Consider the following 17,125-nt stretch of genomic DNA (forward strand, 5'->3'; position numbering starts at 1 on the left):
CTCAATTTTTTAATAGCCAGAAGTACCTCGTCCAAACACATCGTTAAGCAAAGTAACAGAAATTAGGTAAAACACGATTACATGCCAGTGCCAGGGACGATGCCGTCCATGACGTCGTAGACCTAAAAACACAATCACCTAATAACTTTAGCACGGGCATTACGCACCGAGTGACAAACACAAAATAAAGGTTTACCTTCGGTGCCTAAAAAAGTTGGAACCATTCCAAACATGAGTGGTGGAGTTGTACAAGGCGGTCATAAAAAATACATGCCGAGAATATGGTGGTTGGTTGGGCATGCAACTACAAGCATATGGTGGTCCGAAAAAACTAGTGGGGTGATTCACAAGGTCACCACCACCACCATCATATCATGTGATTAGGAAAGCGTCAACGTATTAGATTCGATAAGAAGGTAGAGAAGCAGTTAAGGGGGAGCTATTCAGTTACCAAAACCAAACAATATACGACCCTGTTGCAATCAATTGGGTGTCATTACCTTCACATAATTGCTAGTGCTTTGCCCACCCTCCCTTCTGCTAACTTCTACTAACTTCTACTGAGAGTAGGCTCTATTGAAAGAACTAAGACAATGGTTGGTATTTCTTTTGGGAAGATTGCTTCAAGCATAGCTCTCGGGGGAGGGAAAGAGAGGGCATTTGCACGCCTGTGCAGGAGTGCAGACGCTGACTTGAAACAGAAAATTATGTTGGATCGCCCTACGTGCAATATTTTCTATGCAGAAACATGAAGGGTACACATTACTACACTTTTGGATGATAGACCAGGCATCGTTTCGAACCAAAGAAGGAAAGGAGCCCCCATTTAAAGGGTAACGCATGCCACATGGTAATACAATCCAAACAGCTAGCATATGCTTATATAGCCTTACACACTTAATAAACATGAAAACTACTGATCCTTTTGAGAAAACCCTACGCTGCTTCGACGAAAAGTCAGCTGCCTAATCCCTCCTTCGTCATCAAACGTAACATGAAATTAAGCTCTCCTAACCCAACTAAGTATCGAAGTAAAGAATTCCCATTAAGCACCTGATGGCTCTAACTTACATAGGAAAAGAAAAAATGCTTCTGCATATTAAAGGACCATGGCACACGCCCCAGCAATCCACCCACAGAAATTATTAGGTCATGATACTTCTAAAAACAAGAACCAGAAAATGCCAGCTTACCCATTGGAAAGAGGCATAACCAGTGTATGCTTTTGCTTTCTTTAATTGAGAAGACATAAAAGGTCGTACCCAGTGCACAAGGCTCCCGCTTTACGCAGGGTCTGGGAGAGGTGAATGTCGGCTAGCCTTACCCCCATTTATGGAGAGGCTGCTCCCAAGTCTCGAACCCGAGACCTACCGCTCATGGGCGAAGGCACTTGCCATCGCACCAAGTGCGACCTCTTCTTAATTGAGAAGACATGACGTACCAAATTTCATCTCTTTAAGCCTGTGATCAGAACATTCAATGAGTATTTTCTACGTATACCTAACTATACGGATAATGTACTTTAATTATCTACAGAATCGTGGCTTGGAACCAGAATCTTGCCATTTATCCCTATCTGATCCATTAGTTTTGTATTAGCTTAATACAAAAAATTTAGATAACCCTTGACTGATATGCATGTTCATATTCATTTCCCCATTAAAAGTATAGGCTTTTGCTACTCATTTCAAGTATGTACTCTTCACCCAAACTTATTCCAGTATATATTTGTAGGTACTTACGTACATGAATCAAGATACAGGACGTTTACGCCTTCTATTTGTCCACTACAATTGCTTTATTTATCATTAGGAAGCTTTACCAAGCGGCAATTAGATGTGTTGCATTGTTTTCATTTTTTATGGTCTTATTTTTGTCTTTCCCTTCACAATCCTGAAAGTAAAGCAACAACGAACTACGTACAGTTTGCTAAGTATTCTGACTGATGACACATTATGTAGACTAATTAGGTAATACAGATTCGACTTGCCTAGCAAGGATGTAACAGAAGGACGTCGAATTGAAATATGCTTTCTTGAAAACGCATCTATTTCATCTCGATAAGTGTCATCACCTTACTTTGATTATAAGAGTCCTAATCACAACCTATTAAACTATTTCGTTAATAAAGAAGTTCACAAGCAATCATCACATAACAATTCAACTGGTGAGAGGCTCAATCAAAACGTGCAAATGCATATTTAGGGTCGAGATTCAAACTACAAATGATTCAGTTTCTAGCTGTAGTCAACATTAACTCATTAAGTAACTAAAATAAGAAGTGAATTCAACGTAGAAAGAAGACAGTGGAACTCACACAAGGCCAGCAAGCAAGGGAAGCAGTTAGCTATGCTCGTCTTTCTTAAGGCTGCCACAGACATTGCACTCCATGACATTCGAAGGACTTCCGTCATCTTTCGGGGGCAATGGAGCCAGGGTGCCCCAGCAATTGGTTCTGTTGCACATGAACCTGACAAAGAAATAGGCGTGTGGGAAATCGGCTTCCCCTTGGGCTTCGGCTTCGGCTTCTTCAATGTCAATCCCGGATTCGGGTTCTGATTCCGAGGATGCCTCCATTTCCTGGTCTTGGTCCTCATCCATACCCACTGCTTCTTCCTCACCCTCCTCATTGTCGGACCAACTAGCTTCCACCTTGCAGCGATCACATTGACAAGCAAAACCATAGTCCTCCGCCAGAGTCCTCTGCCGGTTCGAATGACTCTGATTCACCGGGAAATAGCTCAGGCAGATCTCCCTCCCTGCCGGAACATCATGTATCATCCTGATCACCATGTCCGTGTTGTGTTCGCTGTCTGTGTCGATATAATCAAACCGGCAGGCATTGGGGAGGCAGTCGTGGTTGAAGAACGAAGCTTTGGGATAAATGGCGTAGGCCCTGCTCGACCTCTGCGACAATTCCGTGAAGGGTTCCATCAATCCAAAGGCGTTGAGCTTGTCCTTGGCCAGTAGAGCCGCCGAGAGCTCTACCGAAAACATCTGCTTCTCTAGGAGAAATGGAGGAGGAGCACAGAGTGTCGAGATGAGAGAGTGAAGAAACTGGGCAGCTGCGGTGGTGTCGGCAACGGCGGAGTCGTGCGGCTGGCCCTGGAGAGACAATAGAATCTGGAAATTGGAAGGGGAAACGACCGCGAGATTGTAGGCGGCGACCAAGAAACTGGCCTGGACCTGGCGATCGAGCGGCTGGGCGGAGAGAGGCGAAGAAGGGTCTCGGAGACGGCCCAGGGCTTGGCAGGCCCAAGGAGAGTGGGAGGAGGAGAGAGCGGCAGAGAGGCAATTGGGGCCGCAGAAGACGTGGTGGGAACACCATGGACATAGTTGAGGCTGAGCTTGGGGTTGGGGTTTTTGTAGGGTTTTGAAGCAGCGGTGGCAGTAAGGGTGGGGAGAAGGAGTGATGAGAGGAAGAGCAGAGTAGAGGAGGATGGGAGAGTCTCTGAGAACGATTTCGCCACCCCTGAGTGGCTCAGCGGCCACTAACGCCCGTCCTCTCCCTTCGATCTCCGTTACCGTCAATAATTCCTTCGTCATTTCCATTTGCTTCCTGCGGTTTTAGGTCAGTTGTGTCTCGGACCATCACATGTTCTTTTTTTTTTTTTTGGAATACTATCACATGTTCTTTACCTCGAATTTACCACACCTATTTTTTTTGTTTTTTTTTTTTTTGTTTTTTGAAAGCAGGGGAACAACAAGGCAAAGAAGCCAAAGAACAAGAAAGCCTACAGAGAGGCAAACACAAAGCAGGAAACCAAGTAGTGAACGGGGATACAACAGAGACACCGCCACCTAGTGGAGACGTCACCCCAAACACCACCAAAAAGAAATCAATGAGGACACGGGAGCCCATCATTGTTCAAAACAAAGACCAACGAAGATGGGGGCCGCTCGACCCTAACAGAATCACTCATCTCCGTAAAACCAACTGACGCTAGCTCATGCGCTGCACCATTAGCTGATCTAGGTACCCAAGACCAGCGACAGAACTGGAAGGCCTCCCCAAGCTGTTTGACCCGAGCCAACACAGGGAAAGACTCCCAACTGCCCATCTCTAAAAAACCAGAGAGACAATTAACAGCATCAAGAGAATCAGATTCAATAATCAGAGCATTGATACCCAAAGCTACACCCAATTCACAACCACGAAGCAAAGCTAAAGCCTCAACTGCAGCAGCCGAGGGAGCAGAAAAAGGGTACCTTGCAGCAGCAACAAACCTCCCTTCCGTAGCCTGCATAACCACCCCAGCGAAACCCAACTTTGAAACCTTTGACCAACTAGCATCAATATTTATCTTGATGAAAGGAAAGGTAGGAGCACACCAACGCGAAACATGCCCCACCCTACCAGATCCCTCCAACCTGGACGCTCCCAAAATATCTTTCGAAGCCAAGAAAGAGCCCACAACCGTAGATAAAGCAAACAACACTTTAGAAGGATTAATGGGCACCTTATTATACACAAAGTCACAGCGCGTCTTCCAAATAAACCAACAGGTATAAGCAATATAAGACCGCATCCACTTAGCATGGGTAGAGGACGCAAAGGAAGAAGACCACACATCCTTTAACCAATCCACCCAAGAGTGAATAGCATCACGATCAATTTTGTAGTTCAGGGCACCTCCAAACCAAATAGGCTCAACCCACGAACAATTAAGAAAAAGATGCCCAATAGTCTCATCATGGCAAAGACAAATATGACAGATAAAGGAAATAGAGGACCTTCTGCGAAAAAGGGCCGCACAAGTAGAAAGGCAATTATGCAAAGTGAGCCATAGAAAATGGCGCAATTTCGGGGGCACCTCAAGCTTCTAGATAAGGAACCCCACGAGCAGTAGAAAGCCGATTATCCCTCAGAGCAAGCGATCTACTTTGAATCCACCGGTAACCCGACTTGACTGTGTAAATACCATTCTTACTACATCCCAAAATAATCCGGTCCTTGTGACTCAAATCACCAATTGGAGTGTCCTTAATAGCCTTTTTATCCGTATCCGAGAGGAAAGGTAGCAGGAAATTAAGATCCCACCTCCTAGAAACCGGACAAATAAGCGAGCTCACACGCAAACTAGAGGTAACCGGAACCGACCCAAAAGGCAGAGAATGACCTAAAGACAGAGACGGTAACCACTTATCCACCCACACCCGCACATCCTGACCTCCCAAAATTTGCCAATGAGAACCAAGTTTAAGCAAATCCCTTCCCGTGAGAATACTAGACCAGGCCCAAGAAGCACGACCACCTTTCGTTGCTTCCCAAATATTGCAATGAGGGAAATAACGAGCCTTAATTACACGAGCCTATAACGAATTAGGGTCTGAAACCAAGCGCCAACATTGTTTAGCTAACAAAGCAGCATTAAACTCTTGGAAATTCCGAAAGCCCAATCCACCTAAGTCTTTTGGAAGACCCAAAACATCCTTGGAAACCCAATGCATTTTGCGAGCTCCATCCTTGTTACCCCACCAAAAATCAGCCACCAAAGAATCAAGCTCCTGACAAACAATGGCAGGGAATGTAAAAATACTTATAAGGTAAGCAGGAATAACCTGAACAACAACCTTAATCAACACCTCTTTTCGGACTCGGGACAAAGAACTTTGTTTCCACCCTTGCATTTTCTCTAGAATTCGCCCCTTCACATAAGAATGGCCTCGCTTCTTGGACCTTCCCCAAATAGCAGGAACCCCCAGATAGGTCCTAGGATTACAAACCACAGCCATACCAAGAATACTCCCCAGGTGGGCGGAAAGCGAAGCCGGAACATTTGCCCCAAAGAAAACGCTAGATTTCAATAAGTTGACATTTTACCCCGAGGCTTCACAATATGTAGCAAGAAGATCGCTCAGATGCCGACAGTTATTCTCATCTGCTCGCAAGAAAATTAAAGTATCATCAGCAAAGAAAAGATGGGATATAACCGGTCTCGAGAAACCCATCCGCACACCAACCAGCCGCCCTTGATCCACCTCACCCTGAATCATTCAGGAGAGAACCTCCCCAACCAATATGAATAAATAGGGAGAAAGAGGATCCCCCTAACGGAGACCCCTGGAGGGAGCAAATATAGTCCCATGTTGCCCATTTAGAATAACATTAAACTGAACCGAATTAACACAGCCCATGATAAGCTTTCTCCACATCAGACAGAACCCCATCTTTTCCATAACCGCCTCCAGAAAATCCCATTCAACCCTATCATAAGCCTTCTGCATATCAAGTTTAATGCCCAACTCAAATTTATTCTTTGCTTTCCTCTCTTTCAAAAAATGAAAGATTTCATGAGTTATACCAATACTATCCTGAATTTGTCTACCCGCCACAAAAGCATTCTAAGAAGGAGAAATAATGGTCTGCAGTAACACTCTCAGTCTATTGGCGAGAACTTTTGACAGAATTTTGTAAGAATAGTTGCATAAACTGAAAGGCCTAAATTGCGAAACAGATTCAGGATTTGCAACCTTTTGGGATAAGAACAATATGAGTATCATTCAGAGTACCTGAGATGGTAGAGTCCTGAATCAAAGCTTTAACCAAAGCTAAAACATCCGTTCTGACAGTCTCCCAAAAAGACTGGTAAAACACCCCTTGGAATCCGTCCAGGCCAGGAGTCTTCAAGCACCCCATTTCCAGGGCTGCCTCCTTAATTTTGTCATCTGAAACCAACGCAACCAAAACCATATTCATAGCATCAGAAACCACATGAGAGATACAGTCCAATGAGGAGCCCCAGTTCCGAGACCCAGCCGAGCTGAAAATGTCAACAAAATAGTTCTCCACCAAGTGACGAACCTGATCAGGACGCTCCACCCAACACTCACCCTTATCCTTAAGCTTCACAATGGTGTTCCTACGACGCCGATGCAAAGTTGAATGATGAAAAAACTTAGTATTAGCATCCCCATCTCGCAACCATTTGACCCTAGAGCGTTGACACCAAAAACTTTCTTCCTGCGCCCTTAGATCATCAATGAATTGAGATTTCTCCCTTATCACATCTTGGTTTGAACCCCAATCCCTCTGGAGATCATCTAATTGAGCAAGGAGATCTTGAATTTGAAGGCCCCGCCTCTTAAACTTGGTACTGCTCCAGCGACACAAACTAGACCGGCAAGCAGTTAATTTTCTCCCCTAATTCAACAAAACATCACCGTGTTGCTTGTGTTCCTAACAGGTACAAACCAAATTCTGACACTCTTCCTCCTTAGCCCAAAAAGCCTCAAACCTAAAAAGCTTCATTCCTTTCAAACCATCCAAATCAGACTTAATTATGAGAGGGCAATGATCAGAAGCCAAAACCGTGCCATGCGTAAAAGTGGAGTTAGGCCAAAGGTCCTGCCATAAATCATTAACAAGGACCCTATCAAGCCGTTCCTCCACCCAATCCCCATATCTCAATCCTCGCCAAGTAAAAGCCAGCTCATTGAAGCCCAAATCAAACAAATTCAAAAAATTCATGAAATCCTCCAAATACCTGGGCCTATTATACAATACCTCAACCCCTCCAGCCTTTTCATAAGCCCAAATGTACTCATTAAAATCCCCACCACATATCTAAGGAATCTCCAAATGAATAAAGTGATTTATCATCCAACCCCAAAACATTTGTTTTTCATTTCTATAAGGAGTCTCATACACCCTAGTGACACGAACCCATCTATTATCCCCTTTAATGCGCTGAACATCATCAATAATATTATGTGAAGAAAAAACAATTTGAACCACCAATGTGTCATCCCACCACAAGCTTAGGCCTCCAGCCCTACCAACAGGCGAGACGTTAAAATCGTTCAGAAAACCCAATCGCCTCTTCACCCCATCAATTCTATGATCTTTCATCTTAGTTTCAAATAAAAATATCATAGAGGGTCTCTTATTACGAATAAGCCCATGTAGAGCCCTAACTGCCATGTCCGACCCTAGACCACGGCAGTTCCAAAAAATATAACTCATAGCTGACTTGCGGCTGTTGAGGGTCATCCGCCGCCACCCCGAGCCATCTTGCCCGCCTTGTTTACCAAACTCTGATCTTGGTCAGTTTCTGAGACATCTTCCAATAATTCCCTCCTGTCACGAGCTTCACATGGGACTTCCCAACTCTCTTCCTCCGCAAGAAAAGCCCGTTCCACCACTAAACAAGTTTCCTTAAAACTCATGCTCCTCCATAAGTCAGCCACTCTACCTTTACCAATCTCCTCTATACCAAACCCCTGAACTTTTTTAGCGGAGAAGTAGATAGCTCCAAGCTTTGCATTTCCATTCCTCTTTAAGTACCCCATTCAGCTACTCCACCCAAAGTGAAGAAATCCTCAGTAATTGCTATAAGAGAACCCGACTGCCAACCACCCGCATGTTGACTTCCTGAAAAACTAGAATGTGAGCAGCCTTCCTCAACCGCCGTTATAGACGGACGGTCCCCATCAGCCTCATTCCCTGGAACCTGGTCAGTTGAAACCAAAGATCGTGGCTTTCGGCGCCACTTCTTTTTACTGCTGCCCTGGTGAGCAGAACCCACCCTAGGTGCAATAGCCCGAGTTACATCCCCCCTTGGTGAAGTCAAGACTCTTCCTCCCCGTTGGTTCTGAGACTGAGGAAGGCCAGAGCCCCTTACCTCACCAGCCTGCCGTCGCTCACCCATCCCCACATTTAACATTCTCAAAGGCTCCATAACATCCCTAACTGGATGAGCCTTTGTCCACTCCCCATACGTAGCTACCCCTTTCACCAGGAGCCTGAAAATTGCATTCTGTATTACCATGCCCAATGAGTCCACATCGGTAACAGAAATCTAGGAGCTGTTCATACCAAAAATCCACCCAAGTATCACGGTTCTGGTCCATCCGAATCCAACAACCATTACATAACGGCTTACCCGTATCAATTAGGAGTCTAACTCGCAAGAACCCACGAGCTTTACCTGGATCCTCTAAAACTATAAATTGTTCAGCCTCTTGAGTAAGACGTTGAATATTAGCTGAAGAAATCAAGCCCAGTGGAACGCCACGAATCTGAACCTAGAAGGGAATAGTCTTCATCTCAACTTCCTCCAAGGCTAGCTCCGGGGGCCATTTCTTGACAGATAACACCTTCTTCATCACTGCCCATGGTACCTGTTCAAGAATTTTGGAGGCCATACTTTCATCTTGGACCGAAATAAGAAACGTATTATCCCTTACCTATTTGATGTCAACCTCTCCCAAATCTTTCCAAGCTGATCTGAGAATATTCCTTAACTCCCCATTTGTTCAACAGTTTACTCGTAAGAACTTTCCCAATCAATTTGACTCATTGCTCCATAGACGATAAGTCCAGCGCCTGATCCAAATTGACCACAAGCTCCTCCACTCCACTGTTCTCCATTAGAGAATAACACAGATTGACAAGTTGCCAAACCAGAACTACAGAGTACACCAGACTCGCTGCATTAACCCTCAGTATAATTCCCCAGAATAATCTGATAAACGTTTGAAGCCATGACCCACTACACCCTAATAGATAAGGCAAAATGAACAATCCCATAAATGCATTCACTATCATATACTTGAACGGGGTAGGTGAAATACGCATTGGAGATACACCTGTCGCCGAGATCCCAAATGGCCAATAAATGACATATTTAAAACCAAGACGCCCCCTTGAATAGATCCTCATAAATACATAAATGAACAGTAGCTCCAAACAGTACATCTGAAAATCCCCTACCCACCAGAAACTGGTGAGGAAGAGTTAAAGCCTGATACCGCCGCACAGGACCAAACCACCAAACGCTCAGCAAAACCCCCCAATTAATTAGCCAATCAAACCAGGAATTAAAGACCCCACCTACACCCACCCAAAACCCCAACCGTAAAAGGATAAAGCGCCATAGACCCACATAACCAGCAAAGAATCGAAGGAACCAACAAAGAGAGACAAGATAGGGAAACAATAGGAACACAGCAGAACAAAGAGAGCAAACAACACGGACAAAGACGGATCTCACAAATGAGAAAACACTCTCACATCGGAGAGGCCACACCTATTTTTTTTAGGCCTTCATAAACACTAGTAGACTGTAATGTTTGAGTACTCGTGACTTTAGTTACAAATAATTTTTTGTTTACTAAATAAAAAGATGTTGTAAAAGCAGTGTGAATGTCCTCTATAAAAGCAGTACCTACTTGAAGATTTTGGACATCAAGTCGTGATTGGTAGTTCATCACCTAACTTTTGTATTTAATATTATTGACTAATGAAAAGGTGAGGTAGAATGAAAATGGACTTGAGTCCAGTCCGTTGTTTGTTGTGTCAAAATATGAAATGGACAATACTGGATAGAGTTATGAATCCCTAATAAAGTTACATGTATTACAAGTCTTATCTTACAAGTCTCTGCTAATCCAGTGATATTCCTAAGAGCCAATCCAATCATATCCCCCTGAGCTAATCCAATCCTGAGTTATGAAAATTGTTAGTAATCTTCCCCTTAGCTTGAGGTTTTGAAAGGGGTAATAATCCTTTAAGAACACCAAGAACGGTAAATAATAGAGTAAACCAATTGGGCTCATGGGCTGTAATTCCTCCCAAGCCCAAATAAAACCCAAATCACCGTGTTAGCCCATTGGGTTTATAGGCCCAACTCAAGAGAAATTGAGGTTGAAAAATATACGACTAAATTCTAATCGCTTGTCTAGTCTTTCGACTTTTGGGAGGCAGCAAAGTCGGTTCCAAAAAATTCTAAAATTGCAAAAGGATGGTGGGACGAAGAGTTGATCTGACCTAACCACGGTTAAAAGGTGGGTTAGGGTTAGGGTTAGGGTTAGGCCTAGCGGCACCTGCTATTATATAGAAACATCCTCCGCCCATTTCGTCTCTCGACTCTCCAGGAGCTCTCGGCTGCGCGCTTTCTAACAGGTCCTCCCCTCTTCCCCTTTTGTTATTATTATTCTTATTTTCTTTTCCGATTTTTCTAGGGTTCTTATGCGATTTTTCTCGGTTTCTTGTGCGATTTTTCTAGGGTTCCTATGCCAGTTTTCTAGGATTCCTATGCGATTTTGTTCGCTCAATTGCTTGGATCTGCTTTTTTTTTTTTTTTTTTTTTTTTTTTTCTTCTGTTGAATTAGCGAATTGGTTTATTTTATATTTCATGTGAGTATATGGATGCTGTGATTGGTATTTTTTTTTCCTGAAGGTGTGCAATCAATTCGCATATAATTGTGTTTTTTGACGTTTGCGTTATTTATTGATTTATATTTGTGTCGGAATCATCAGGTTTTCTGCTTAATTTGTAGTTGTATTGGTATGTCCTGTGATTATTAGCTTCCATCGTGAATAATTGTTGTTTTATTTTATGCTTGATATCATATATTTATCATTTTTAGCTTGATTTCATCAATTAATTGCCGGATGCGTGTGTTTCTTCTCGTCCCTTGTTCCGTGCTATGGCCTTAATTAAATAGATTGCATGAAATATGTAGTGTGGAGGCGTTCCGGTATGATATAAAGCAACGGGAACATGTGTATGTTTGTATGCTGCTTATTTCATTTTAATGTGGATTCAACGCATTTCTCTTGTGTTCTCCGGATTCAGTATTTGTAGGTAGATGCATTCATGCTATTACCTTGTATTGCTGCTTGTTCTGCGTTTTGGGTTGTAGGCTGCTCAACTATTTCAATGTGAAATGCGTGACTCCTTTTCGTGTGCTACTGAGTTCAGTATTAAAAGTTAGATTCTCTTACCTTTTATGCTTCTTCATAAGCATTTTTGGGTTGTTGTCTGCTTAATTCTTTCAACCTGAAATGCATGACTTCATATCGTGTTCTACGGATTCAGTTTTTATAGTTAGAACCTCTTACCTTTTATGCTTCTATATTTTCATTTTGGTTTGCCGTCTGCTTAGTTCTTCCAACAAGATTGTGACTTCTTGTCGTGTTCTTCAAATTTAGTGTTTGTAGGTATAACTCTTGTATTTTAGCTCTTACCTTATATATTTCTTCATTTTCATTTTGGTTGATAACTGGTTAATCCTTCCAAAATGAGATGTGTGGATATTTGTCTTGTTCTTCGATTTCAGTATTTATTGCTAAAAATTTCTGCATCCCGGTACTTTACACTTTATTAAATTGTTTCATATATTGCCTTTATTTGTTGAGTTTTTCACTGTCTTGTAACTGGTGGCTTTATTTTATCTGGTTTTGTTCATTTGAAACTCATGTATGTTATTTTGCAGGCCATCAATTGTTGTTTCAGCTGTTGCTGTAATTCTTCAGAATGGCAGATGGTCATGAGACTGATAAGAACATTGAAATTTGGAAGATTAAGAAACTGATCAAGGCACTTGAAGCTGCAAGGGGTAATGGAACCAGCATGATTTCTCTCATCATGCCTCCCCGGGATCAGATTTCTCGTGTTACTAAGATGCTTGGTGATGAATTTGGAACTGCATCAAACATTAAGAGCAGGGTGAATCGACAGTCTGTTCTTGGGGCTATTACATCCGCTCAGCAGAGGCTCAAGCTTTACAACAAAGTTCCTCCGAATGGGCTTGTGCTGTACACAGGGACCATTGTTACTGACGATGGGAAGGAAAAAAAGGTCACCATTGATTTTGAGCCTTTCAGGCCAATCAACGCATCTCTTTACCTCTGTGACAACAAGTTTCATATTGAAGCTCTGAATGAACTCTTAGAATCTGATGACAAGTTTGGTTTCATTGTCATGGACGGAAATGGGACACTTTTTGGGACACTAAGCGGAAACACTAGGGAGGTGCTTCATAAATTTAGTGTCGACCTTCCAAAGAAGCACGGAAGAGGAGGGCAGTCAGCTCTACGTTTTGCTCGTCTGCGAATGGAGAAGCGCCACAACTATGTTAGAAAGACAGCAGAGCTTGCCACACAGTTTTTTATTAATCCTGCCACCAGTCAGCCCAATGTTTCAGGATTAATACTGGCTGGATCAGCTGACTTCAAAACCGAGCTTAGTCAGTCAGATATGTTTGATCCTCGTCTGCAGGCCAAAATACTGAACGTGGTGGATGTTTCTTATGGAGGAGAGAACGGTTTCAACCAGGCTATTGAGCTGTCAGCAGAGATCCTGTCCAATGTGAAATTCATTCAGGAGAAGAAGTTGATTGGAAAATACTTTGAGGAGATTAGCCAGGATACAGGAAAGTATGTTTTTGGTGTTGAGGACACACTAAAAGCCCTAGAGATGGGTGCTGTCGAGATTCTTATTGTGTGGGAAAGTCTGGACATCAATCGGTATGTGCTGAAAAATACGACTACTGGTGAGATTATAGTGAAGCATTTCAACAAGGAGCAGGAGAACAATCAGAGCAACTTCCGGGATGCTAACAATGCGGAGCTAGAGGTTCAGGACAAGACGTCACTGCTGGAGTGGTTTGCTAATGAGTACAGGCGGTTTGGTTGTAGTCTTGAGTTTGTCACCAACAAGTCGCAGGAGGGGTCACAGTTCTGCCGTGGTTTTGGTGGCATTGGAGGAATTCTTCGCTACCAGCTTGATATGAGGTCGTTTGATGAGTTTTCTGACGATGGAGAAGTTTATGATGATTCTGAATAGCAATCAATCAACTCTTCCCCAAAACTGGTGCCGCAAGGTGGGGTGCAAAATGCCTGCACCAGTGCGCTCGGAGTTGTGGTTTCTGCTACTGCTGCTCCTGAGGTATTCTCAGAAACATTCTCAGGCTTGATTGAGGTATCCAATTCTTCTCGCTTTAATATTTATAATATCATTCTCTTTAACAACGATCGGTCCCTTTATCATGTTTTTATTTCTTGAAGGACATTACATTGTTATCTGATCTCAAAAACCTTGATCTGGTGATTTCATCTGGATCGCAGAAGAGGCAAGGAAAACCGATCATCTGGAACGAGGACACAATGCCGAGAGCTGCTGCTCCCTGTGGATCAAGACCTTCCGAACATATGCACCCGTGCATCAAGAACCCCTTTATGATGCTGGAATGTGGTCCTTGGGGTAGTGCTTTCGGTTAAGTTGTTGTATTTGGTGGTGTACTGGTGACTTAAGCCGTTACTGTCTTGGGGACAATTTCCTAGCGTCGTCGCGGCGGCTCGTCTTTGAGATGAAGCCGGGCTGAATAATCTATGTTTGAACTAGTAGTTATCTTTCTCTTATGTGCGTGTGATGACTCCGAAGAAGTAAATCTATGCTTCTTCTGGCTTAATATCCTCCTTATTTGGTGCTTTTGAATCCATTTGGTGCTCGACGTGCGATATGTGGATTTGTCGTTAAATTCGTAGATCTGGCAAAGAACGGCACAATGTTGCAAGATCAATGAACGTGATTCGTTGCTCTGTTTACCGGTCTACTATCAAGTTCTAGTTTTCTTATATGAAAATGGTTTTCTTCTATCCTCCCTTTTAAGCTGCTTTTTTGACCTCCTAATTAAAAATGCCAACTAAAATTGAAACAAAGTTCTTTTATGAAACATTATATGAAGAATCTGGGATTTTTAGCAAAAAATGGTTCTTGATATATAATAGCATTTCACTTAGGTTCGCGACAATGAAAATTTGATAGAAATGGTCTTTTGTTTATTATAAATTATTTTGATCATTCATAGAACTAAATATGTCCATACTCTCGATAAGTTGAGGTATTGATTTGACAAGAATCTTTTAAAACGGTGCTCAGGTAGTCATTCCCTTTTCGCAACAACTTAGCAAGAATATTTATAATTTTTATAAGGAAAGATCAAGATGATTTACTCAGGGACTACGTCTATCAATTTTAACATCAAAGATCAAAATAATTGACTATTTTAACTAAATAGTCAAGAATTTTAAAACAATGGCACAACTCTTCGAAAATTGATGTAAACAAGTTCATGCCTAACTAGTACTCATTTTGAAAACATGTGATATGATTAGAATATAGGGAAAAGATCTTTGCACTCATTTTTGGTTCTCATGCACGTTTATTTGTTTCTAAGGCACATGAGAATTAATTGAAAAATAAATATGACGTGTGATTTCTTTTTTCTTTTTGAAATTCACAATGGGATATGCCTTTTGCACTCGTAAAAAATCACTTTACACTAATGAGTGTAAAAACTTGAGAAGAAAAAAATGCATGATAACATTTTTGGATTCAAAATGATACAGGCCATTTCTCTCATCTTATAAGCTTTTTTGTATTATTTGACATCAAATTAAATAAGTTAAAAAAAAGCAAAGCATATGATTAAATATAGAAGTGCGGGACCAAATAAAAGACGTGATTATCATTTTTTTATTTTTAAAAGATGGATAATTTGTGGTAAATTACGATTATCGACCATTTTGCTAAGAAGTACTCACAGAGTCATTTCAGCCTTCCATTGACCACAAGTTTAACTTCCACACTAGCATCGGATTTCGAACCTGAGACTTCCAGTTTTTAGTTTTAAAGAAGCCTTATAAGCCACCATTTACCACTGGACCACCAGTTCGTGATTGATGATCATTCTTTTTAAAAGATGAGTAATAATTATCTTTCAAAAAATACATTAAACTAGAACAAAAGAGAAAGGCCGAATACGGCCCAACAACAAAAAATAACCCAAAACATCCAACAGAGCGAAGCACGGCCCACAAAAGCTGGCCCTCCCGTGCCGAGGTTGCAGGTGACAATTAGGTCTAGCAATCGAGTCGCGGTGTGTCTATAAAAAGGCGGCCTTCGTATTCATTCGGTGGAAATTGGAATGCGCATCCCGCGGCCGCCGTCAAAGCCAAGGCCACAAAATTCTGCAGAATCGTTTCTCTGTTTGTTGATTGATATCCTGCTTTGCTTTTCAGCCATTCTTTCTCTCTGCTAATTACTTATTCTTATTCGCATTTGCGTGGTGTGTTCGAACTTGAAAATATCGCGATTCCTTGTGTGTGTGTGTTTGTTTTTAAGAGTGTTTTAACGAAAAGCCCACGGTACTGTTCACTTTAACGAAAAATCATATTTTTATACTAAAAAGTCAAACCTGGTACTATTCACTTTACTCTTTATTTTGTCATTTTCATTAAAACTCAAAGTTTTCAAATCATTTTCATTAGTTTTTCTTTTTTTTAATTGCTTTCTCAAACGTTGATTAAGTCATTAATCAAAGAATGTATATGTTAATAAATTTGAGTTAAAAAAACGTGATGCTTTTGATTTGATGTGATGTGAAGCAGCAGCAGCAGGTCCCGATGATTGAACTCCATTTATATATAAAAGTTTCAGCCTTGTCTGAATCGATTCTGTGTTGATAAGTTTTTACGTTCTGAGGGAGCTGCCCCCTTCACTTTTACCTTCTTTTTTTTTTGTTTGACTTTCTGTGTAAGATCTGGAAAACCAACATTTTACTAGGGGTGTATTACGCCCTTTTTTACTTTTTACATTCTTTTAATTTTTGACCGTCAGGTCAGAAGAATTGCAGAAGATCAACAGATATAAATTAACAAGAATGTATAAGACATAAAAAATGGGATGTGCTATCCATACACCCCTTTTTACTTTTCCCACACCCATTGTTAATTTCTGTCATTTGATCTTCTTTAATTCATCCGATCCAACGGCCGAAAATTAAAAGGGTGTGAGAGAAGTAAAAAATGGTGTGTGGATATCACATCCCTAAAAAAATATGTGTAGATAGCACATCCGTTTTCTTAAGTGGATGAGACAACCATTTTTGACAAACTTTGCTTAATCAATCAGATAGTTGGGTTGCCCTCTTCTACCCAAGCAATAATTTCGACGTCAGCAATTATTGTTCGAACGTGTTCGAGCTAGCATAGATGGGTTATAAGTTTTTGATCAATTGCCTGTATAAGTTTTTTTATCAATTACCTGAAATCAAATATCAACGACCTTAATATAGCGTGAAATTTTTTCAACAATTGAAATTTTTTATGTCAATTTGGTTTTATTTTCACGTGTTAACCTTGTTTGCTTTTCAAAATGCTTCGATAATAAAAGGTCTCATAATTTTTTTTTAAATCGAAAAACACAAAGACAAAAGGTCTCGTTCAGATTTCTCTCGCAATTGCCGTCACCCAAAGAGCTTCCTGAACGAAATCAGACGCTGAGGAACCATTACTAGCGGGGCAATTGCGATGGAAGGTGGCGGTACGAGGACC

At 41.7% G+C, this 17,125-nt stretch overlaps 3 protein-coding genes across 6 annotated transcripts; 1 reads left to right on the plus strand and 2 right to left on the minus strand.

Annotated features, from left to right (window-relative positions):
* Positions 1-795: 795 nt before the first annotated feature.
* LOC103452544 (histone-lysine N-methyltransferase ASHR2) lies at positions 796-3,654 on the minus strand. The gene is made up of 3 exons (XM_070810796.1): positions 2,318-3,654; positions 1,419-1,461; positions 796-1,234 (listed from the first exon to the last, which is right to left on the minus strand). The coding sequence occupies exon 1, from the start codon at positions 3,550-3,552 to the stop codon at positions 2,344-2,346; it is 1,209 nt and encodes a 402-aa protein (XP_070666897.1). The 5' UTR covers positions 3,553-3,654; the 3' UTR covers positions 796-1,234; positions 1,419-1,461; positions 2,318-2,343.
* Positions 3,655-3,839: 185 nt separating this feature from the next.
* LOC139190783 (uncharacterized) lies at positions 3,840-8,771 on the minus strand. The gene is made up of 9 exons (XM_070811257.1): positions 8,288-8,771; positions 7,667-7,932; positions 7,196-7,567; positions 6,514-7,144; positions 6,063-6,272; positions 5,825-5,882; positions 5,431-5,713; positions 4,837-5,313; positions 3,840-4,688 (listed from the first exon to the last, which is right to left on the minus strand). Exons 1-9 carry the CDS (start codon positions 8,769-8,771, stop codon positions 3,840-3,842), a joined length of 3,630 nt encoding a protein of 1,209 aa, XP_070667358.1.
* Positions 8,772-10,690: 1,919 nt separating this feature from the next.
* LOC103452511 (eukaryotic peptide chain release factor subunit 1-3) lies at positions 10,691-14,199 on the plus strand. Of its 4 annotated transcripts, none has more exons than XM_008392013.4 (3): positions 10,691-10,906; positions 12,223-13,709; positions 13,856-14,199. In XM_008392013.4, exon 2 carries the CDS (start codon positions 12,264-12,266, stop codon positions 13,572-13,574), a length of 1,311 nt encoding a protein of 436 aa, XP_008390235.1. In that variant the 5' UTR covers positions 10,691-10,906; positions 12,223-12,263; the 3' UTR covers positions 13,575-13,709; positions 13,856-14,199. The 4 variants fall into 4 exon arrangements, with proteins under 4 accessions (XP_008390235.1, XP_008390234.1, XP_008390236.1 ...); XM_008392012.4 differs by having other exon boundaries at positions 10,697-10,906; positions 13,796-14,199; XM_008392014.4 differs by having other exon boundaries at positions 10,697-10,906; positions 12,223-13,676; positions 13,796-14,199.
* The last annotated feature ends 2,926 nt before the right edge of the window (positions 14,200-17,125 follow it).

Source organism: Malus domestica, chromosome 13 (genome assembly GCF_042453785.1).
Source record: "Malus domestica chromosome 13, GDT2T_hap1".
NCBI lineage: Eukaryota > Viridiplantae > Streptophyta > Magnoliopsida > Rosales > Rosaceae > Malus > Malus domestica.